Source organism: Rhipicephalus microplus, chromosome X (assembly GCF_043290135.1).
Source record: "Rhipicephalus microplus isolate Deutch F79 chromosome X, USDA_Rmic, whole genome shotgun sequence".
NCBI classification, from domain to species: Eukaryota; Metazoa; Arthropoda; class Arachnida; order Ixodida; family Ixodidae; genus Rhipicephalus; species Rhipicephalus microplus.
Window position 1 is genome coordinate 340,778,808 of NC_134710.1, and position 25,213 is coordinate 340,804,020.

General features: G+C 40.4%; 3 protein-coding genes across 9 annotated transcripts in view; 1 reads left to right on the top strand and 2 right to left on the bottom strand.

Annotated features, from left to right (window-relative positions):
• Positions 1-11,480, bottom strand: part of LOC119161201 (putative helicase MOV-10) — an 89,734-nt gene extending 78,254 nt beyond the window's left edge. For all 3 annotated transcript variants that reach the window (XM_075879783.1, XM_075879786.1, XM_075879782.1), the window contains exon 1: positions 11,358-11,480. The gene's annotated coding sequence lies outside the window, so the exon portion shown is untranslated. The remainder of the gene's footprint in view (positions 1-11,357) is intronic.
• The window catches only part of LOC119161199 (uncharacterized), a 71,941-nt gene continuing 56,667 nt past the window's right edge, over positions 9,940-25,213 (top strand). The window contains exon 1 of one of the 5 annotated variants that reach the window (XM_075879791.1): positions 9,940-11,232. Coding sequence is in view for 1 of the 5 variants with exons in the window: in XM_075879792.1 (XP_075735907.1) it covers positions 11,149-11,167 (19 nt within the window). In the remaining 4 variants the exon portion in view is untranslated. The remainder of the gene's footprint in view (positions 11,233-25,213) is intronic. The other 4 variants (XM_075879792.1, XR_012887447.1, XR_005108429.2 and 1 more) reach the window with 4 other exon arrangements.
• GABA-B-R1 (gamma-aminobutyric acid type B receptor subunit 1) overlaps positions 14,462-25,213 on the bottom strand; it is an 84,496-nt gene continuing 73,744 nt past the window's right edge. The window contains exon 17 of the mRNA XM_037413555.2: positions 14,462-24,390. Coding sequence (XP_037269452.1) covers positions 24,133-24,390 — 258 coding nt within the window. The 3' untranslated portion in view covers positions 14,462-24,132. The remainder of the gene's footprint in view (positions 24,391-25,213) is intronic.

The following is a 25,213-nucleotide window of genomic DNA, read 5'->3' on the forward strand; positions in this document are numbered from 1 at the left end:
AATACGAAGAAGCTACGACCAACTGCATTACATTCTTTAGTTTTTTTTTCGTCGTAGGTAATCTATTGTAATCATAATATCAGGTTCAATACTTAATTTGTGGCTAAGCCATATTACTTTCCGACCCAAACTTTTTGTAAGGCAGAACAAAGTTTTTAATCTTGTTTTTTTAGCTACTAGGCTATTGAAAAGCACGCAAAAAATTAAGAAAGATGTTAGTAGAACGATTTTCACAGGAGAAGCATGTCCAGTATATTGGACACTGGGATTAATTTGTTAAACAAATAGGTACACACATTCTGCTATTCTCTTAGATAGAGCACTGCTTTTGGCCCTGTTAGGTTAATAGTCTTGTAAAACACAAGCGGGGTTTGTTTTGTCCCGAGAAAACGTTGATCCTCTTCGCTGATTCTCTTCATGCTTCATGCTGTTGATAGATTCCCAGCATGCCCCAGTTTTATTTTTCTATGACTGGGCTTGAGGAGTGTGACGTCAAGCCACCTCTTGTTTTCTTTTTTTCCTTCTAAATTGAGCACGATGTGCACCAATATCATCTTGGTGTGAGTATACTGGACATAGGTAATTCTCGCATTGCCAGCAAAGTTTTTATTAGAAAAACTACATTTTTTGCAACAATGTATCAAAAAGACATGACAGAACTCGTACAATTTAAATGATTTCAATGGTGCACAAAGATATGTCCTGAAGTACTTTTGTATACTTGACCGCATCATGCGCACGCAGTTTCGCGTAGATAACGCAATTACTTCTAGTGCCTGATAAATAGGTGGAGCTGAAGGGTGAACTACACCTAAAAACATCTTACTCGACTCTTACAGAAGCTACCAAAATGGTTTTAGTTCTGACTGTAGGTCTGCTTGCTTTTATTCATCTCTTTTACCGTCATGTTTTTGTCAGTGACTAAGTATATGTACCACCTTGCTGAAATCACCAAATGATGATTGCAGTAACTGTAAATAAATAGTAATAATAAATCATATGTTCATTACACTAGTCATGGGGTAGGAAAGGAATATGCTTGGCAACCGCATGGTAAACGCTCCGAGATTGTACTGTCCAGTTATCCCTTGTGGAAGCTCTTTCGCTTTGTTATTTCTTTGTAGCGCTTATTCTTGGCGTAAATGTACATAAGAAACTGAGTATAGTTCCATAGAAAAAAAAAAAAAAACACCAGACGCTCAGGACGGACAGCACAGTTACAGTGTAAGCTGGAGCAGCGACTTTTGTAGACCTTTTTGTAATTTAGTGTTAGCATTTTATAAAGTACCCAGCATAGTTCCGTAAAGTCTCCTTCAAACAATGGCTGCTTCAAGGGACAGCATGCCCCTGATTGTTTCTGCACTACTACCTGACAACATTTAATTAACGAGCTTCGAAACTTCAGATTAAGCAGCATCGTGTGTTTAACAAAAGATTTGCAACACCTAGAACTATTGTGTCTTTATGTTTTTGGCTCATTTCAATCGTCTTGATATATTACAAATAGTAATAGATAAATTATTTATGTAACACTTCATCTGGCGAGATTTCATTGTGACATGTGAAAGGAAATTTCATAGCGTTATTGCGCACATTACAAGTGCTTTATGCAACAGATAGTCGAATGTGCAACGATCTCCGCATTGTTGATATATGTGTTGAAGGCCTGTGCACCAATAAAAGAGCTATCGAATGGGGTCCTTGGCATACGATGTAAGGGCTAACATGCTTACCTTAAAAGCAATTTTAAACCCACACTATTTATTTAATCATCATTTCATTTATTGCATCCTTAAAGGCCCGAGGGCATTACATAAGGGGGGGCAAAAATACGCTGTGAGTGTGTATAATTCAAGTTGAACAAATTATTATAAACAGTACAGTTCTAATATGGTAGTTTGGTCAAAAATGACAACAAAAATGTACAACAAAGGTGTACATCTCATGTACGTAGTGCTTCCTCTCGCCCCCGGATGCTGTCGGAATTCAGAGCTTGATTTTGCGATAGAAGAGTGAATGCACCATAATTATTGCCTATATTAGATTGGAAAATATTGATGATAATCCACCTTTTCACTCAATGGTCTCGCTGATGTATTTGTAAACATGGCAACGGCAGGAACACTAATCATGCTGTAGCCAAGAAAAAAAAGTGATGCAGAACATTTTTTATTAGTCTATAAAACATGTATCTCTGGATAATATTCCATTAGTTGCTAACGTGAGGTCATTACTGGCAGCAATATGCTTTGATTTTCCTTCCAGGAGGAAAGAAAACTGATGTTCACGTTTGGTGCCATCGTATACAGTGTTACGGCTTCAATCCTCCCACAGTTTAGACAAGAGCATAGGATGAAAATTTAGGTGAATTACACGCTTGATACATGTAGCAATTTATTTTCAACGGCAGAGTGTTTAAGCTTCATTTCCAGCCTGGACGACGGCCTCTATGAACTTGGACCACATGTGTCAGCTAAGCGGAAACAAAGCATTGATATATATATATATATATATATATATATATATATATATATATATATATATATAACGAGTCGATAGACTGATGTAGCAAGAAGGGAGAAAGAAAACTGAGGAAGAGGTAAAGTAAATGAAAGGAATTGGGGTAGGCCACCAGCATCGTTGCTTCCACAGTCTTCTCGTGTGCGCCAGTAAAATCTGCTTTTTTTTTCTTCAGCTCAGCAATAACGATTAATTTTATATTAATGCTATACAATTCGCATTTCTTCGCACAGTGCTAAAGCGCCCGAAGTGGTATAGTTTGTAAATGTTACAAAGGGAAGTGACAATAAAATGCATCAAGGAACTAGAATAGCATTCTGTTGATAAGCCTGTCTTTTTTTTAAACTGTTCACCGTATAGGTAGGTGAACACACTAAATGCTCATATTAAAATATTGATCACAGAGGGTAGGGTTACATTCTTGGTGCTGAGGTGTACGTGACGAACTACTGGAGCAACAGCTGAGTTTTAGTGCCGGAAAGCAACACAGTGACACAATATTTACCTACGGCTTTTTTTTTTTCAATTATGGTATAGAACAGCATAAATCATTCCTAACATTTTTTTTCAGTTAGCTTGCCTGTATTAATACATCTCAGCAACCTGGTTTTACATTTATCAACGAAAAAGTTCACTCTTTACACTTTTGTGACGCCCCCTCGAGAGTTACAAACTGACAAAAATATTACCCAGCGTTGTGCATTTAGATAGGTCTTGTTTTCTTTCCGTTTTTTGCCTGCGTTTTTGTTATTATAAGCAAGCTTCACCATGGGTAGAAAACGATCACTGTACCGTGTAGAGGGACCCGTGAAAGACACACTACGCGACAACCTTCCCTCGCTGGTCACCACACTGGCAGAAAAATAGTTGAAGCCAGCCAAGCGCATTGTCATCCCATATGTGCCGGGCGCCAGTGAAGAGCTCTCCGCGATTCTCGGAAAATCAGGGGTAGAGGTGGTTCGCAAGCCTGCTCCGATGCTCACCCGCTTGCTACCACGGCCGAAGGAAGAAGCAACACCAGCGAGTAGTCTGCAAGTTGCCGTGTTCAGAGTGTCCAGCCAGCTACGTGGGCAAAAGCGAACGTTTCCATTCAGAAAGCCCGTGGAGCGGCCGACAGGCTCGGACTGGCGTTCCTGACGAGGGAGTCAGCCGCTGAGCGCTAACGTGCGCCTTGCCGGGCAGCAATAAACTTCCGCGCCCACTCGTTAAGATTACGCCAACTTAAGAACGACGTCAGGAAGGCAGAAGTGCAACGCGGCGCTTTTGCAGAGCCCCTGAGAAGCCCGACAATATGATTGATCTCTACAGCTTTTCTGTTCTAGAAACAGGGAACTTCGAAATGATGTCCTTGCGCGAATCCTGGCACATTTACAACATGCCAACAAACTTGAACCGCTCTCTAGGAACAATCTCCTCAGTATACGTTCACGGCTTTTGAAACTTGTCGGAAACGGGAAGCCACCGCTTTGGCAAAACAAGACACGAAGATGCTTTTGTGACAAACACAGACATATCCTGAGAAAGTTACCAAGTCGTTCCTCACAACCCAGGTCCTCTACGAACTTCCCAACATTTTACATCTTCTACCAAGCCCAACAGATTTCAGTCAAAATGCTTACATGTAAGCTTATAGAATTCACACTCCACAAATTAACAACCTCTAAAAAGCAAAAAATAAAAAAAAATGTTCTGTGTAGTGCTGGCTGCTAAAATGTTGCTTGTACTGTGCAGGCACATGGAGCTTGGTTGATTTGATTGATTTGTGGGGTTTAGCGTCCCAAAACCACTATTTGATTATGAGAGACGCCGTAGTGGAGGGCTCCGGAAATTTTGACCACCTGGGGTTCTTTAACGTGCACCCAAATCTGAGTACACACACATGGAGCTTGGTGTCCACGACTTTAACAATCAATTTTTATAAATGTTGAATTACGAATATTTACTTAAATTTACTTAAACGTCGTGTATATATATATATATATCTGTGTGGGGGGGGGGTGTCTCAATATCTGTATGTGTCTTGCTTTGCTAATAAGCATGCACCTGAAGTAGACGATTTATACTTTGTGTAATTGAATTGCTGCTTTGATCTGCGTTCGTGTCATCGTCATTCATGGAGCGTGCTTGTCTTGGAAGTTGATACTACGAAGAAATAATTGAATGAATTCAAGCATACCCGCCTGGTTTTGTGTAAATCGGCTAACTTTGGCAACAGTGGTCCATGTGAAGGCGAGGAGATACTTTTGTATCACCCGAAAAACTCAGCAAGTTTCATCAACATCAATCAAAAGTACAAGTGAGCGCATTATTTGTTTGAGAATGTCTCATTGAAGCGGGGAAACTTGAGCAAGTTGGTAGGACATAACTGAATGTAGGAACAGCGCAACCTAGAAGTATAGTTACTGCGTAACTACGGAAATGAAAACAGCGGTCTTTTCTGTCCTTGTTTTTTCGCTTCCGTAACTACATTTAGATTGCGCTGTTCCTATATTTAGTATGTCTCATCGAGTGGGGGTCGGCGTTATCTTTGAAAGTGGTCACCTTGACTACCAATAGATACTTACTGGAAATTATGGGGTATTCATGTAGACTCCTGCGTTGGGAGCCATGCATAACATTACATAACTGCTCAAAAACCGTCGGGAACACAAAAGAGAAGTCACAAACTAGTCACAAACTCCTCTTTTGTGTTCCCGTCCGTTCTTGCGCAGTAACGTAATGGATCATTACAAACTGGCCCAACTTACTACTCTTCTGCAAGCCATACATACACTATCTGTTTGCAAAGAAGGGATTCATTGGTCTGAAGAACGTTTGACCTCGAAAAAGAGAGTCATTTGTGTAGCAAGACGACTACCACCAAAAGGTAGTCAGTTCAGACCCCCCCCCCCCCCTTTTTTTTTTAAGAGTGCAGCCAACACCAATTTAGTGGATGACTCGTCGCTCAGTTTCTCCACCGAGACGCTCTCGTTGGTTACGGTCGATTGTCTTGAATTCTTGTATATCGAGAAGCGCAAGTCGTCTTTGTCCTGCAATGGCCTCCTGAGGAGCATTGGGCAATGTTCCTGCGATCAGACATCGGCCAGCACTTGCTCCCTCGTGTCGCAGAAGTCCAAGTGTGTATCCTTGCAAAGATACGCCTTGGCGTGACAGTGTGAGGCACAGTCACTATGACGAGACACTGGCCTTTGCTTCTGGCGTGTGACGCTTCGCGCTACGACGTCGGTGCAGTGCTTTCCCAGATTGATGATCAAAGCAGAGAAGCAGCGGTAGCCCAGTGACGGAACAGAACGGAAAACGAAAACGAAAAAAAAAAAGATATTTTTGACCGAAACGATTACGTAACCGGAACGTCAATAATTACTTCATTTCGGAGCAACAATGAGATAATTTTTATCGTTTTTCGTTTCACGGGAAAACTTTGGCGATCCGGAACAACTGAGTTCATGCAATGTGAACAATATTCTGCATAACTGAGGGCACAGAATCAGTGCGTATCTATAGGGCAGGCATCCCTAAGTAAAGATGTGTCCATATATTGTGGGAAAAAAAAGTTGCAACCATAGATGTTTGTATTATTTCAATCGGGCTTTCGTATGCCTTTCACACAGGCCGTCTTGAAGTTTGCTTGATCAGAACAGTGGTCGCGCATATAAGAGAATACCGCTTCTGAGATCATGCTTGCACAATTCACACACACAAAAAAAACATTGAGCCTCTCCATAATATTTCTAATTCACTCTTCAGAGAATCAAATACAATAACTTAGAAAAGCACTGGTTTGCGTTATTTGGTTACGAATTCACGCTAAAGCTATTTGCGCTTCCTTTAGGAACGTGGTAATTTATTTTAGTCCGCTCCCCGGTTCTTAAAGGGGAAATCTTATGTTTCTATAGTTAACTTGATGTTTTGCAGAAAAATAAAAGCCTTTACAAACCGTTAGGGAACTTTTATTTTTCGCTCTGGAACGGAAACGGAACGGAGCTTTTTGCGATGGAACGAAACTAAAACCAAACAGAAAAATCCTGCGATAGCAATTGCTTCCCGCACGCTAACCCTTGCGGAACTAAATTATTCTCAGGTTTATCAGGAAGGGCTGGGAATCGTCTATGGAGCCATGCATTTTCATCAGTACATCGCGGGCAGTCATGTGACTGTTCAGTGACTGATCAAAGGCCACTCCTGAGTATCCTAGGGCCCCAGATGCCGATTACACAGACACTTTTGCCTCGTATGATCCAATGGTGCATTAAAATGTCAGCATAAGACTACGACGACGTGTATTGTCCTGGAAACAAGCATGGCAATACCAACGCACTGAGCCGCTTACCCCTCAGCGAAACCATTGAGGATACACCTCAAGTTGGCTGCGTGCTCATGTTCAAAGCGCTACCAAGGCCCCCCCCCCCCACTAACAGCGGACGAAGTCACAATGGCCGTGCAAGATGACCCGACATTGTTCAAGCTCTACAACGTGCTGATGGAGGGCAGAGTTCAAAACTTCAAGAATGAGAAATTCAACGTTTTTCACAAGAGAGAAACGGAGTACAGCTGTCATCGTAGTTGTATCAAATTGGGATCACGAGTTTTCATTCATGGCCCACTTAGACAACGAGCAATGGCTCTCATTCATGCTGGACACCAAGGCGTGATCACAATGAAGTGCGCCCGCAGCTACATGTGGTGGCCGATAATCGGCAAGGGCATCGAGAAAGCTGCAGAGTGCACAGCCCGCCACTTAAATGAACGCGCACCGCCACGAGATCCAGCACCGGACTGGTGAAGAGCGAGCACACTTTGGCAGACATTTCTGGTAATTCCGGATGCCTACAGCAAATGGGTTCAAATTCGCCATGCGAACAAAGCAACATCGACAGTGCCATCAATTTCCTGCGGTTGTTCGAAACATTCAGATTACCCCACAAGGTAGTTTCAAACAACGGAATCGCATTTGTGTCAGCCAAAATACAGAAATCCTACGAGTGACAACTGCATCACAGTGGTGAAATGTGCTCCGAACCACCCAGCCACAAAAGGACGGGCCAAATGCTACGTGGTAGAGCTAAAGCGTGCTCATGCAAAAGACGAGGGCATTACAGTGGCGCATTGCATGTTTTTTTTTTTTTCAAGCAACTTACAACGGGCGAGACGGGCCAAGTACCGGAGAATCTCATGTTTTCTTGCGAGCTGCGAACACACATCTCAGCCCTTCTACCAGAACCGCCTTGAAAGGTCATACCAGGTAAAAAAAGACGCCTCGCTTTGCTGGAAACTCCACAAAGGACAACCAGTGGTCGCCCGCCATTTTCAGAGAATGCCTGAATGGACGGCGGCCGTCGTAAAAAAAAAAAGAAAGAAAAGTATCAGCCGGAAATATCGGCTTGTTGAATTTAAAGCCCCGCCATCGCGTCTTCTACCGGAAAACGCATGGAGGGGCTATAGACCGGGAATTCCCGCCCCCAGCCTGTCGCCGACAAGAGCTCTCGCCTGTGTTGCCCCATCCTCGAACTCCTGCAACCGTGTCCATCTTTCCTGTCTTCTTACTTCCGTCGCTCCCTGTCCCTGCGCCTCGCTTCTCCTCCTTCTCTCTCTATGTCTCTACCTTTTGATCCTATCCTTTTATTCCCTTCTCTACCCCCATCTCTCGTGAGCTACTGTTGAAGTGTCCTCACCCTGAGAGAGAGGTACGGGGCTCACTTTTCTTTTAATTTATAATCACTCCCCCCTCCCCCTTCCAGCCAGTTTCAAGGATGCGCCTTGCCCCCACCTCCCCCCCACGATACTTTACGCCGCGCGCCTGGGGACTGACTGACTGTCGGGGAAATCAGTGCGCCCGCGCACTGGTTGCCTCTCCTTTGTGCTCCTCGCCCCTTTTATGGCCCACAGCGGACTCGAAAGCCAGCGCTCGGACAATTTAGACTGTGCTGCGCGCAAATGCCTTTCTTGAAAGTAATAAACTCGGTTCCCTGTTACGTACGCTTGTTATTCCGGCTACCGTGAACATAACACAGTGCAAATAAGGTCATTTGCTCCTAAAAAATTTAACCTCCCCACCTTTCAGCATTATACCTCTCTCTTTTAACTTACTTCCCTTAATATTTTAATATCGTTAAATTGGAGAGTTGCATATTAAAAAAAGAGGAAGTGGATTTATTTATTTAGAGATTTGTTAATTTTCAGAAAAAACTGCCAGTCTAATGCCGGACTTTGGGCAGAGGTGTGTGGCGCAGTGGACGCAACATTGTGTAGGAGGTACAGCAGGATAGATAGTGTTGAATGAAAGCGCGAAAATTCAAAAGGAAAAAAAGAGAAGTGACATTAAATACGGTCCACAATCCCAAGAATGGCCATAATACACTAAACAATACAAAAACTATAAAAACAGTGCCCACTAGGCTATGTTGTTTGGGCAAAAAGTAAAAAAGAACTCAAATACCAACTGTAGCAAAAATAAAGTCGGCAATATTAAGAAGCGAGACAATGCAGAATCGAAGCATTGAAGAATCGTTCAGAAGCGAGGCATTCAACCTCAAGCAATCAGTCTGATCAAGGTGGGTATTAAAATGAAGCGCACTGTAATATATATGAAGGTGTGGTTATGAGCCATGTGAAACAGCTAACGCACGAAGAAACTAGTTGAGATCGACACTTTCAAGAATCTGTGGTGGTAAATTGTTCCACTCTCTGCTTGTGCAAAAAAAAAAAAAAAAGGATGCCTGTATATAGGGGCTCAGTCACTCTTTCAAGATTGGAGGCACGTGTTTCGTGGCGCAAAATTGGTTTGGTATAATTAGTTTTTTGTATTTCCAGGTTATTATTATATATGAGACAGAACAGCTTCGTTATTTCGTGATAACGTCTCCATTCCAGGTTTTCTAGTTTAGCGCTCTCCAGAAAAAACTGACGGAGATGTGTTACTTTTAGGCATTGAATATGAATTTTACAGCTTTTTGCTGTATTGATTCAAGTTTATCTGTGTTAGCTTGCGTGTGCGGGTCCAAGACAGCCGATGAATATTCTTGTATTGGTAATACGTACGTTTCCCATGCAGTCATTTAGGTTCACCGGATGCCTTAGCGAGTGCCCGTTTTGGGTAGCTTAGTATTTTCAAAGCCTTTTTCTCAGTATACGACACAGGTTCGTTCCATCTTGAATCGGATGTGATGATAAGACCAAGGTGCGTATACTGCGAGACAAAGGACAAGAATTGATTGCCTAGGTTGTATTAGATATTTAATGGATCCGTTTCGCGGGTTGTGGTTATCGCCCCATTTTTTCCCGCGGTAAAGGTAATCTGTCATTTTGTGCACCAAACTTGAATCTTAGATAAAGAGTTATTTAAATGAACCTGCTCACTGGAAGCGTTGACTACTTTAAAGCACACAGGCATCTGCGAAAAGCTTTATTTTTGCTGGGATATCACGGGCGGCATTATTGGTATAAGCCGAAAAGAAAAGAGGCCCGAAGGAGTCCCTGAGGTATGCCGGATTTAAGCGGCGCGGACGGCGAGTTGATACCCCCGTCCGTAATATCGCGCCCGGTGAATATTGCTCGCAATTTCAAAGCCTGACTTGAGATGCGTTAGTTTATTAGTACTTATTAACCAATTAGTCGGTAACTATAACTTCCATGTAACTTGTAAAACTCGAGAATGTGCTGTAAATTGAGGCCTCTATATGGTACATACACTAAATGTTCGAAAACGTACTCTTCGTCCTTTTTAACAATACCCTGCTGATGTGCTATACTATCAATCTTTACCTCAATGAACCCTAAATATTGTTTAGCGAGGTCATAAAAGTGCCTTCCATAGGAATCCTCTTTTTTCACGCGTACCCTATTTCAAACTTTACGTGGCACCGTGGAGTACACCATCTGAACGATAGATGGAGCTACAAGGGCCTGACAGCTCTCACACCCCGAACAAAACTGGCCAGGGAACTTTTTTTTACCACGCGATTCAAACGCGCTCTATACCATCATGAACTAGACATATGCCAGTACCTAAATCCCAGAAAGCAATTGGATATCTTCAAGCACGGCTCCACGGTAGTGATTCAAATGCGGTAAAACAGCCGATATTTCTGAGAGCGCCCATAGGCGCTGTACATTATCTTTTAATAAGCTGGGGAACTCGCACTATTACAACCACGATACTATAACTCCGGCAAAAGAAAGATTCATACAGTTGCTACTTGAACCCGGGAAAGCAATGAGAAAATCAAAAAGGCAGACGAGTTATTATCGTTTTGCTCTCCGTTCCCATAGAGTGATGCGGGGCACCGCCCCCATTGATTGATTGATTTGTGGGGTTTAACGTCCCAAAACCACCATATGATTATGAGAGACGCCGTAGTGGAGGGCTCCGGAAATTTCGACCGCCTGGGGTTCTTTAACGTGCACCCAAATCTGAGCACACGGGCCTACAACATGGGGCACCGCCCCCACCATGCGGGAAAGCGCGCCTCCTGCTCGTGGGCCGGAAATCCTGGGGACGGACTCGGATCGAGCCATGAGTGGGAGACTGCGTGAGTCCTGGTGAGCAACATTTTGGAGAGTTCGAGCCGAAGGGAGTCTGGTTGAAGAAAATTTGTGTGAGCGAGAGTCCGAGTGAGCCCTAAGCGCAAAATGTACTTCGTGAGTGAAAGTGAGTGAGCTCCACAAGTGTTGCCATTGCCAACCTATGGTATCCACCACGGAGGAAGGAAAAAGGTACCTTTCGTTCCTTCGTGGTATCCACACACACACATTACCTTATGATCTGTGATGTTGCATGACGCATGCTGTATCGCTTTTACACATGTGCTAGTTGTGAAATTCCAAATCAATGCACTTGCCTTTGTCAGTTGTTGCCGTTCGTCATAAAGTTCAGCAAATCAGCATAAAGTTTGACAGCAGGTCAACGTAAGGTCCAAGTAAGCTTTCCTGTTCACATTCATAGAAAAGATTCTATTCCCCCCCCCCCCCCCCCCTTTTTTTTTACTCATGTGAACAGTGCGTAGTCAAAGCTGGCAAAGTCGACACACAGCTGGCATGCTCGCTTTTTTTTTTTTCATCATTTGTTTCACAGACCTTGAAACAGACATTTAACGCTTTTGTCGTGAAAGGAATGCTTTCAGCTGATTTGAAATGTGGTAGATTATTGCCTTCAGGTTTTTCAATAATTGGCAAGTTATCAGACTTGCTTAGTAAAATAAAAGTACCAAATTAGTTTATACTTCCGTTATACTAATATATTGCTACATAAATAAAATATCTACTTCTAAAATACATAGTTTGATTACTAAATGAAGTTTAATTCAGTAGATTCAATAATTAATGTACCTTACGAATGGTCCGACGGCAAGTGCTGGGCTGTACAAGGCTGACGTAAGCAACCAAAATATACTATTCAAACAGCTAGAAGTGATAGCAACAGTGACACATTTCTAGTTATTCTGGAATATGCTTTCCATGTTGGCTCCTAAACTTCTAAAATATGCGACAGCCCTATCCAGTGCACGTATTTGCTCTGAGCTTGTTCTCTTTCATAGTATCGTTTAGAAGCTGCCGCAATAGATGTGCAATTTTATAACCCTGCATGGTAGCTTAGCCGGGAAGGTGTCGCGCTGCTAAGCTTTAGGATGCAAGTTGAATTCCTGCAAAATGCAATTAGATTCATGTACTTATATTCAGGTGCACATTAAAGAAACCCTGGCGATCAAAAGTAATCTGGAATCTCCTAAGTCATGCCTAATAATCGTGTCATGGTTTTGGCACTTAAAACCTCTAATTTTTTTAGCAAGAGCCAAATATGAGACATCTTTTGGTTTCTTAGTGTTTCTGTCCATATGCATTAGTTCTTCCACTGTTTCCTAAAGGGCACCAGGGGTTCCATTGCTCTAGCGAACAGTGGGAAATCTAATATATCAAAGTGATAAAACCAGTCGGTATATATGATGCCACATCAGTAAAATTGAGGCAGTTCATTGGTGTGGTTGTCCGTCTCAAGTACGGGGCGGGTGCACATTGTGAAAACGCCCTAGAAGTAGTGCACTTATGAATAATGGCTACGAGAGCAAACTGGGATGTGCCTGCCAGCTCTGCTGGTCATCTGCTTCACATAGTAGAATGACATCGAGCGTCATTATTATACTACAAGTGTGGTACTTACTGTAGAATGCACTTTACTACAAGGGCATTCAGTGAACTTGCTTCATTTGTGTGGCTCCCTCAGAAGTGCACGGTCTTGACAACAGCACTTGTAGAGTAATAAAAAAAAATGTCTGGTATTCTTGCATAATTCCAGATACATTTGATTAAATCAACAAGAAGTCTTTTTCTCAGACTGCCCACTTTTAGTTTTCCAACTGCTTTAGCAGTTCACTCTGCATGTGTTTCAGGCCATTAGGAAATGAAATTTCACTTTTATAGTGCACATTAAGAACAAGGACGGAGAAGAACAGCATGAACACAGCACGTAGTTCTTTTCTGTCCTTGATCTTATTGTGCACTACAAATGAACATGAATGACCAGCATGCTCAAGTATGTGTGCTTTAAAAAAAATGAGAAATTAGCCCAGGAGCACTAGCTGTCGAAAGCATGTTTTAATAAAACAATATTGACGACTTTCCTTCTCAAGGTACTATAATCACTTCAAATGGTTTCTGTAGTGCTTAATGGCCATTGCCATTTAAGACACTTCGTTTGGTCAAGCTACCAAAGTGGCACTCAATAAGGCCAAATACAAACCTTCAAAATTAAACTAAATTTCCTAGTCTGACCGGGATTACATTGGGGCTGTATACTGGTGTATGACTTAAAGCTTAAATGACTATCACTTTGGATACTTACATTCAAATGTCCATTTGGTCACTGTCCCATGACAAAGCTTAGTGGCATTCACAATGCACAGGGTGTCGTGTGTGCACAGCCTAACTCACTCCAAGTGCATAAGCGCAGGGTTTATCATTGTATGGGTTTAAAATCCCAAAACAATGGTATGATTATGAGAAATGCCATAGTGAGAAGCTCCACAAATTTAGACCACCCGAGGTTCCTTATCATATATTTAGATCCAAGTATACGGGCCTCAAACATTTTTCACTTCCACTGAAAGAGTGGCCACTGTAGCCGCGATTTGACCCCATGACCTTCATGTCAGCAGTGGAGCACCATAACCAGTAGACCACTGTGATGGGAGGTACAGTGTCAGCTCTTGAGAAAGTGAAATTTCTACTCAAAATGAATGTTGTTAAATTAAGCAATGGATTTGAATTCCATTATATCCCCATGCAGTGGATAGATAGTGTCATTGATTGCACATGCACATTCTGCCTATTATCTTCCATGCACTCCTTAAACTAGTAAATATTTTTGGTCCACCCCAATTTTGTCGAGTACAAATAATGTAGTAACATCTATACTTTTCACTTAACTGTATGCTGTACATGTACTACTGATTAGGTATAATGATAATAAAATCATTCACCTTTCAGTCAATGATTTATGATCATTATACCTAATGCACAAGTGGCAAGCAGATTTTGACAAATTTCCAACACTACGGATGGTGCATACGGCAGTTGCTAATGCCTAGCTATACGAGAGACCGAGTGAGTGCTAGCAAAAGCACTGTATTAAGCGACTTTTATATAAGTTGCTACATGCTTGCATAGGTTTTAGATGGTTACCCACTTACTTAGTGACAAGACTATACTAGGTAGCAGTATATTTAATTATATTTCAGTGCCCTGTAACATGTGTTGAATGTTTAGCCATGCTTGTGCCATACTGCCAAAGTCATCCTGGGCTGAGGTAGGCTCCTCTATGTGCTATATGGCAACAGTATTAATGATTTGTTGGAGGACGTAGTACTGAGGTGATGATTGTAAATATTTTAGAAGGCAATGTTATTTTTCAGCTCACAGAAGGCACTGCACAAAAAGAAAAAATACCACAGCAATGGTAATGCAATTTATTGGCATCTAATATTTGGCAGTACACAAACTTTACAAAACATTACAGAACAAACACAAATGATTTACACTTAAGACACAGTCATACAGCTGGACTGGACAGGAATGCAATATTTTTCAGAGAATCTAGTTACCGGTGCAGCATACAAAAAGTAGCCGAAGTTTTTTATGCAACACAATATATGCACAACTATTGTTGGGAACATAGACAAGAAACATGCTTTACAAACTACAGCTGTGTGATGACAGAAACTAAATCAAGCAGCAATGGCCACGGCATTCGCTGACCAATTTGTTGGTTCTGTAGCATCTTTCCACAGCATGTGTGCAACAATATATTGTCTGGTATCAATTATAGGCAATTTTAAACTGACTGATGCACATAACGCAAACTGATGGCGATGCATTCTGTTGTCACACTACTAGGTATCAATGAGAAGTCAAGGCAATTTCCGCAGTCATCTGTCAATATTGCAGAATTGCATACTGCTAGGGCACATAATACTTACATTCCAGATTGACAAATGCTTAAAAGTGATGTTTGGCAAAATTTAACGGCAGCCCTGCAGATCTGTGTGTTGATAATTTGCAGTATAGCTGACAAATCTTGCAGCACAGCATGAAAATGCTTTGTCCCTGGATGTGTATGGTCTTGCATAATACTCATATCATGGCCACAGCAGTTACACACAATAAAGTGACCTAAAATGTGTGATCTGAATAGCATGCTACATCTGCCTAATACGCTAACTTTCAAGCCTCCCTAGTGGACACTACCATAAGTGAGAAGGATAAAATAAGCAGAGCTGTGACCAAGTTTCTGTATAACAGCTTTTATTTTAAAACAGTGATCCGCACACCTTGAAAAAATTATGCAGAACACAACAGACTGACAACAAAAATGAAACATTAGCTCTACAGCGACACAGTTGTAGAGCTCAACAGCCAAAGCAAGTTGAAGTGGCTTTCTCACCTAGGGCACATTCAGAGAGGGCAGAAGAAGATCTGCATGTGTTATCGTTGATGTGTGCACTATACTAACAATACATTTCCCCAAATTCATAAACAAACATAGTTTAACTGTGCTCATATTTCACCAAATCTAGACAATTATCAAAAATTAAATCTAACCTTACGTCAAAATCAAGTTCCAACAGACATGAAGCTCTTGCCTCAATTTGCAAAGTGCACAACACAACACATAGGAGGCAATGACATAGGCAGATGCTTCAGAGTGGGTGTAGGTAGGAGAGGCTACATATCTACAGCAATGAGAGCCTCTTTAAACAACCTGTACACGCATGCTATTCACAGTTATCTACAAGTTTGGTGGAGAAGTTCCACACTAGGGACCAGCATTGCTAACAAGAAATAGTGGACTCTACCACAAGTGGTCTCACAGTCTACACCTAATGTTCAGGCAGAGCGTACTCGTCTGCAAGATTTTTATCTAAACCAAAGAGACCAAGAAAGAAGTGCTGCAATAAACTTCATTTTTTGCCGAGCAAATGAGTGCCACAGCACTACTACACCTGCTAATGAATGAGAACCACTAGATGTGCCACTAGTGGAAAATTTTTATATACAACTGCGTATTTACTTCAACATAGCAATGCTTTCATGCCCTGCATTTGTGTCTTCAAAGAAAGAAGGAAAAAAGTAACAGCTTGCATCGCTTGTTCACTGTCTAGTAGCCCCACTTTCTATAACAGCTCTAGCACTACATCGCATAGAGACGTGCATTGCACGAGGGTGTCCTAGTGGAGTACATGATCCATCACAGTTGGGATTGTTTGCCTAACAAGTATAAAAGCCGTCTTTTTCTTTCCTGGAAGCTTGATGAAGCAGCACACTGGAAACAGGTGGCATACATACAATAGAAATAAAATTGCACATTTGTTTGCACAGTATGGCATCACAAATACCTAATGTGCAGACATGAGGTCATAGTGCATGGTAAAGATGGGTTATTGTACTCTTAGCTAACTGTGACTGAAAGGTCTCTAACAACAAACATTTTTTTCATGACTAGATCATAAACACTGCTACAGGACTAGCCACTTTTGTCAACTCAGCAAAAGTCTTGCCCCAGGGCTTTTTCAATGAATAAATGATGCAGTGTGCATTTCCTTGAGAAAAACACTGCAAAACCGAGTTCATGGCATCTAGTGCCTAAACAAGAATACACTCAGTTAAAATTCTCCACCAAAATTGTGTGCACAGAAAGTGTAGCATATGGAAGATTCTAAATTATTAAAATATGCATCTTTTTAAAACATTCCGGTGATGAAGAAAGAAAGCATAAAAGGATACACTAAACTGTGGAAGCAGAGTAATGCCCACGCAGTGAACTGAAATAAGCAGGAGCACACTGAGGCTCATTCATAACACTATAGAGGATACACTTTAAATAACACCTTAATTGTTATCCTACTACCACCAAAGCAAATAGAAAAAAAAAAGACCAGAATTTGTATTTGATGCAACTTGCAACCTCAAATTCTAAGCGTCTCGCATGCTTTTCACTGCAGCATGAACATGCAAACAGTAAATGTCATATACATTGTTTGGCAGTGTCTACAATAATAATTATAAAAAAAGCTAGCTTTTAGGTTATTAAAACAAAATATGTAGTGTTAGCCAATGTGCAAACAGATGGAGCAAAAATTGCTGTTCCTTTATAAGTAGCAGGGAGACAGGTTTTTGTTTTTCTTTCTTGCAAGTACAAATGTTCTCGCACACACTGCCTTGAACCATGTGTTAAAGATTGTGCCTGCAAATTATTACACCTCAGCTTGCTGAAAAAACAGCCAAGCATGCAAAGTAAGCCTGCACACGCTCTTGACTCTTGTGCAAGCAAAGATGGGGGAAAAGGTATCGCTTGCAGGTGCTAATTAGGTAAATATGAAAAAGACTCGGCCATAGCGATAATAGCCTTCCTCCTAGCAGCACTGCAACAACATTTAATTTTCTTTTATCTCCACAACTAAAACCTTTGCAAAAATCTGTGCAGTTGCGCACTCCTTCGATGGTGCTTTCAGACCTCCAGTGCATAACACTTTCTGAAGGGACCCAGCAAAGGATGCATTTAAAAAGTGCACCACTAAATGCTCTGCAGTGGGAGCCACTTGTGGGGTGTCTCTAAGTATAAAGAAACCTTAAATTATGTGAGAGAATTACATTACTCGTCTGTTACTTGTTCAGTGGAAAAAGTGTATAAAGAGAAAGTTTCATAAGAATGCCAAAGTTTTGCTATCTGAATTTCTTTCTACCCAAACAGAAGAATCACACTAGATATGAAACTCAAGAGTTCATGTCTCTTTTTTATTTTATACAAAATCTTACAGTAAGCAAACTTTTAGTTTAAATGCAACGAAACCCTAAAAAAAAGAAAGACATAAAGAAGAAAAAAAAAGAAAGCTTATATTCAGGTCTTCCTTTATAAAACACTATCATTAGGCAACCAGTGAACTGATTTCAATAAAATGCCTGACAATTCTAATGCAAAATTTGAGCTAATGTTACTAGCAAATTTTTTCACTTAAACACAGAGTATATTTAAGTTCACGAAAAAGCTTAACTCAACAATAAAAGATCATACTTCTGCAGACTGCACTTAACAGAGAATTACAAGTAAATAAAATATTGCCGCTAACATAAAATATGATGCCAAAGTGCTATCACATTAAGAAAGTTCGGCTAAGCTCTATTTTGAAAACAGTGCAACGTTCTAAATTTGTATATAATTTATCAATTTTATCTATTTTAAAAGCTCTAGGGTAGTCTGTGTAATTTTGATTTTTTTTTTTCGTGGTATCACAGTCTTGCCATCATGTAGCAAATGTACCAAATTTCAAAATGACTTTAACGAGAGAAAAGGGAAAGCTTAAATCAGACTAATGTGCTCTTATTTACCACTAAAGTTATATTTCATTTTTTTTTAATTTTCAATTCAAAATTTTATGTAAATTGATTGAGAGGTTACTTAACCCTGAATGCTTAAGCTTTCATTTGACTAGCCATGGTCAGATGCCACAGGAGGCGACTAACAATTTCAAGGAAGATATTTTTTCACCAACCTACAGCTACAAATGTGGTAGAACATAGTCTGTCAACCCTTTTCATCTTTAACGCTGTTTTCATTTATGTGATGGTCAAAGCTTAAGTGCTCATGGAGCACAAGTTAGATGAATCTCGCAGTATGTGCTAATGAAATTCCCTTTTAACATGCACCTAACCTCCATGGTAATTACTTGTGCAACCAGACAGATTCATAAAACATTTGCCATGGCTAGACGTATGACAGTGTAAAAGAGAGTGCATGTGGCAAGCAAATCCCTTTTAACAGACCAGCTTGCTAAACAATGTGACTGCTTACATAACAATTCAATAGCACTAAAAGCAGTCACATGCTCTCTCGATATGACATTTTTCATCGTACTATCTTGCACAACATGAACTCGACCAACACAAACTAGGTGTTCTGCACAATGTAGTATAAATTTGCAACAACAGTGCATGCATTTATATTAGCATACACACACTGTGTGACCTCATCTTGGTAAAACGTGTCACTGAAATGCATGTAATGATAGCTTAATTGTGTATATCATATATATGTATATAGAAAGTACTAGGAACACAGGTCCCATATGTAAATAAATACACTGTGAAACAAATTATAAAAATAAATATGTTGTGCATACCCTTCTTGAAGTGGTTCAGTAAAAGCAACATGACATAGCCCATTTGCCAGATGCACTGGACTTCAGCCATAGTGGGCAAAAAAAAAAAATACAGCGATGAAAAGAAATAACAAGAGATGAGGAAACCAACTGTGACACATGTTTTGACCAGATATGAGGGATGAAACATATGACAAAGGACTTATGCATTACTTTAAGAAAGAAACCTAGGCTGTTCATAACTTGCCTAGCATTATGCGTGTTGCATGTTTACATGTGCATGTGGATGTCCGTGAGAAAATGAAATCATGCACACAAACAGGTAGCACATCCGATGCTGACATTGTTGACCTGACATATTGCTGCCATATTTGTTAAGACTGCTACATTATGCTACAACATTTTGGAGATAAATAAACAGCATACAATAATACACTTCAGCTCTAGACTTTCCAGTACTATTACTTTCTGTGTTGCTAAAAAAATTCAACTTTAATCAACAAGGACGAATAAATCAACAAAATTATCACATTCCAGCTAATTTTTTGAGAAAGTATAGTAGAATTGAATTAGTCTTTTAAAAAGCCTCGGGATGACTAGTCCACATAATTGAGGTGTTGGTACAAGACGCACATCCATAACATCATTTTCAATAAAACATGAAATCAAAGCACAGAAACAACAGAAAACAAACAAGCAACCAAGCAAGGAAGTGATGAAAACATGAGAAATTGCAGACAGAAACAATTATATATTTCAAAATGCGATTCCTTTTAAAAGCATGAGGATGTGAATGACTAACCATTGCTTAGGCAGCTGTTAACATTCGTATTGAGCGCAGCCTGTTATAAAATATGTGAGCTGGCATGATTTCCCCATTGGACTAGATGGAAAATTGCAGAACCCAGATAACTCTTGTTACACGAGCACGCAGAAACTCTTTTATGTAAGCAGTCATTTACAAAGTTAAAATACTTCCTAAAGAAGAAGCGTTGTCTCGCAGACACATGGTACCGACAATCTCTTTTGAGTGTTTTTTTTTAAACTCACTACCGAAAGCTTTTTGAAAGAGAATCAGTCAAAATAAATATATGTTATTCCAACCATTGTAGCCATTGTTCTTTGTGCTTATCGAGGGCGGTTTGGTCACTGCCATTGGCCATACATGCTACGATGCCACTTTTCTTGAGTATGTGCATGCGACACGCTTAGCGCCCCCATGTGATATCGCCGACCCGTTCTACAAGCTTATGAGAGTGGAGAAGAAAATAAGCTTTAAAAGGTTTAGCATGCTTTATATGAGATATCAAATTAATAAATTTTTATGATGAGCTTAGCTGACAGAGCAAAAACCATTTGCCATTTTTTGTCACCAATTTATAATTGCTGGCACCTGCTGGTTTTGAGGCTACTCTTTTACACCCATAAAAGAGACTGACGAACTCGGCTTCCAAAAAGATTGCTAATGTATAAGAGATCGCTCTCTGTTGTGTGTCTGCAGGCTAAAAAAGTCTTTTTTGTAAGAACTCTTCTCGCGCAAAAGTCTTTTGAGTGCCTATGTGATGAGGGTTTAATTCAAAATATTATTTTCTCAAGCTGGGAAGCCAGCCCTAAGGTGTGTAATGATTTTGTGGAACAGACATGATGCTAATCACATTTTAACGAGATTACAAAAATAAGGCTTCTAAATTTTCAGGAATGCAGGATCGTGATCGTTTCTGAACACAAAACACTTAAAAGTGCACACTACCTAAAGGTGACTTACAAGTATGAAATATTTTGCCGATGCAGTGTTGTACAAATGCATGTTTTATATAGTGCAAGTGCATACCGAATTGCAGTTCTCAGCAGTGCCTAGTGTTTTTTTATAGTAATAAATACCATGGCACACTTTCATTGATGCTTTTGATCCTAATCAGGGAGAAAAAGTCAGCGCTACATATAAATGCATAAACTTATGAAGACTTAAAGCAGCTTAAACATGAATTCAAAATATGCTCTCACAATTACAATAAATAACATGCAACAATACCACAAAACAAGATTAAAAAATAATAATGAAGTAAACAAGGCAATGTGCTCTGCGGCAGAAAGTTTGAAACGTTAAGACATGCATCAAACAACAGTAACGAAAATCGGCAACTAAAAACAAATAAAAGAGGTTAATTTTGTACAGCTTAGGACATGTAAACATTTTAAAAGTAGTGTGTGCATCGAAGATATTATTTGCATAACTGCTGCTTCTTAACTTCATATGTCAAAATATGTTACTCTGAATACATAAGGGTCTCCATTACAGTTTAGGAGTCTGTTTTGAAAAGGAACACGACACTAATAGTCGCATATGTCACAAATGAAGACAATGTTTTCAGTTATGATGGCACACTGATTTACACTAGAAAGACACAAACATAGCACACTGAATTAAACTGATCAAGAGAGCTTGAAGTCATTATTTTCAGTCACGCAGAACTAAGTAAACGCTCCTTTTGTAATTGCTCTTCTGTTTCCTTGTAATGCATAATGCACAAAGTTTACTCGACAGTAGGCTTGTGCAATTAGTAAATCTTAGGTTCAAAGCAAATTCAAGCGAGTAGTGATTTGATCGAACAATTTTGAATTGAATTCGAACGGTATAGTATATCGCATATTATAAAGAAAAATAAGCATACTGTATACACTAGTGTAAAAGCCGCACTTTTCTTCCACGATTTTGTGGGGTGCTGCCCTGCCATAGAAGTGTGAAACATTTGTTCAACTTTCGATCCACAATGGAATAGGAATTCCACATATGAAATATAGATTTTGGATCCACGCATAGATCCACGTAGTGTGCGTGTGGTGCAAGATCACCGAGAAGACTCCATTGTATTTTGTAGCTTTTGAGCCTTTCTTCCAAAACATAGGCTAAATTTTGTTGTTTATGGTTCTAGCTGTGGCAATGTGAGCATGTTGTGCTGCTGCTGGACCGTGTTGCATGTTCAGTCATACCAAACAACAATTATGCACTGACTAGTACATTAGAGTTAATAAATAAAGTTTAAATGCCTAAAAACAAAAAAGGAAGAAAAACAATAAAAAATAAGTTATGGAGTGCCACAGTAACTGTTTTGTTGGACAATTACATCCCTGACTGTTTTTATTTTTATGCACATTTCACTTAGTCACATAATAAGCAAACTTTATAAACACTTGACACTCATCCTTGCTCTTGTGGCGAGGTGAAAAAAAAATTATCACTAGCTGTGGTATCATACAGCCTTACAAATTTGCTCCACGTAAAGTTGATTTTTCTTTATAAGGAAAACATGATCTCCCAAGAACAACAGTCAGCATTGAAAAATTATTACTGCCCGCACGAAAAACATTGTACAAGCAGCAAGGCAATTTATAAGGCTTTTACAAGAGGAAAAGCAAGAACCACTGATGGCAAGAAAAGCACACAGAAAATGGACTTTGTAAATGAGCTAAAATAAAATATTTTCACCAATTACACGAATAAAAAAAAGTTGTCGGGAGAAAGGACAGCACACCATAGCAAAAGCCACGTAAAAAATGACTAAAATTATGAGCAGGTAACTGGCTGATAAATATTTTCATGCTATGATAACAATGCAAGATTCAAGATGCTTGCCACCTAGAATGATGAACTGAGAACTAAGGAGATGAGCAATGAAAAAACAAAACTCGTTGGCATGACGGAGTGAGAAGGAATTGCATCATTCATTGTGCAATGAAAGAACGTATTGGATAATATTAGTTTACTGCGTTTAGTGGGGTAGCAGGCTTACCGGGATAGCGGGATCGAAGTGCAAATGCGCAGTAATGTTACCGTGTTAGCGTGGTTCACGTAGTGTAGGTAAGAAGCGATTTTGGCAGTTTTTGAAAGATTCACTTTGTTCGTAGCAATCTATTGTTTAAAGTGGCTTTGCTTGCCTTCAGTTAGCCTTGATGACCGAGTATTATGGATAAGTTAGCATAGTTTTTGAGGTAGCTTCCCATTTTGAACGTCTCTAGGCCTAACTAGAAGATTGATGTAACCAAATTGGCAACATAAAATCTTTTCACGTTTCGTGCCTGGTTCATATTTATTTATGTTTACTATTACTAAAAAACTTGCAACATCGCCTCGCATGGTGATACAGGCAAACATTCCTGTTTTCTTTTCCTTTTCACTGTTCCTTAACTTATCAACCCTCCGGTAGGTGGTGCCACAGACCCAGTTGGGGCACGTAAACCATGTAAACGCTATCCTGCTAAAATATAAGGTGCTGTCCGCAACGAACGTTTCCATCATGGTAATGCTATTACCTTACCCCTGCTATTAAACTAAGAGTAAACTATAACTGCCTATTACCTGTGGGTACAAGACCACCACTGGTGACAGTGAGTATTTGAAACCTTGACAAAAAAAAAGGAACATAGTTTGAAGTAAAAAAAATGCATACAGAGCCGTGAGGTTATTCCACAATATATACATCTGCACATATCCCTCATAAAAATAATTCTGTTCTGTAAAATAAAATGAAATCAATACTTTAACTTTCTGCCATTGTCTCCTGTTTCACTGTACCTGTTATTTCTTAAAAATACAAAGCAAGTGTCTCAAAAGCGGTAATATGCAGTGTCTATTCTTCCAGCCTCCTTACTTAATAAGATGCCAAGAGAATATGCCGTGCCAAACAGAAACAAGCCACCAAAGCACACCAGCGCGAACTTCACAGATGGGGGCAAGCCTACCTGAAAACAACCCTCTTTCTGAACTGTGGCACAAGACAAAGAGAACATGAGGGTTGAAAGTTACAGGAATAAAGAGCAAGCCATCATTTGCTGCTCATCCTCTCCTAAGTACCCCTATGCAAAGAAATCCCCTATGAAAGTTTGTACATTAGCCATCGAGGGCCTTATAGCAAATGGCAAACTCCAGCAGCCACACAGAGTGTTGTGCAGCCTGATCGTATGTCACGGATTAAAGGTATGACTCAGAGAATTCAAAGTCTGAACGGGAGAGACGTGAGCCACGGCCAACCAGAGAGGTGCCCGTGACAAAGCCAGAATCGGAGACAGGGTCAATGGCCACGGGCTCCTTGGGGGCGAGCAGGCCATCTGCATAGGTGGGTGGCAGTGCAATACGCACCCTCTCACCGCTAGCAGGCAATGCAGTCTGGTGGGCTAGCCGCTGTCGCTCCTGCAGCTTCTGGTTAAGAACTTGTATCTGCTCCTCCTTCTGCAGGGACAAATGAAAGGGGATTTCATCAGTTCAGAAATAAAATTAACGCACATTTGTAGTGCTTATACATAATTTCTTTGGCAGAAATTATGATTCTCTATTATTATCAGCAGCCAGTTCCTTAATTTCACGCCGATGAACTGAGGGAAGTGGCTGTTGCTACTGTCCACGAGAGTGTCATACCAATGCCCACGAGACACGGAGTTTTAGAATGCAAATTGTTATCTGTGTCTCATTTTCAGATGACTTTCCTATCTCTTTCACACATCCTATCTTCATGTTGCATGTGTGTTGGCTTGTGACAATTTGGTATCATGACAAAGGTACTCTGCTGCTGAGCAGGAAATCCCAAATTAGCTTTCCTGTCAACCACTGTTACATTTCTATGTCATTTGTAAATAAGTTCAACATGCAAAGCAGAGTTGCAGTGAATTATACAGGTCTGTGGCAATGTGAAGAACAACAAAGTGACCTTTCTGACATGATTTGGCCGCAAATAATACACACACATAGTAAAGAAACACTCAACGACAAGCACAAGCGGCACTTCCAACTAAAGTAGACCGGGTGAAAATCCAGACTTAAGTAACAACATACAGACATGCACAGTCTTCACACAGCCTTACGCTATCCAGCTATCGAACAATCTCTCTTCCGATAAGTACAATGTCACCGACGGTTCGCTGATACAATTTTCACTTTTCTTTTTAATGTAATATGCTTCCATCAACTCACGTGCAGTTTTATGCCTACTTCTACCTAGAATCTTAACCTCGTTAAAACATGGTACACACCCGCAGGCTTTACAATGCATAGGTAA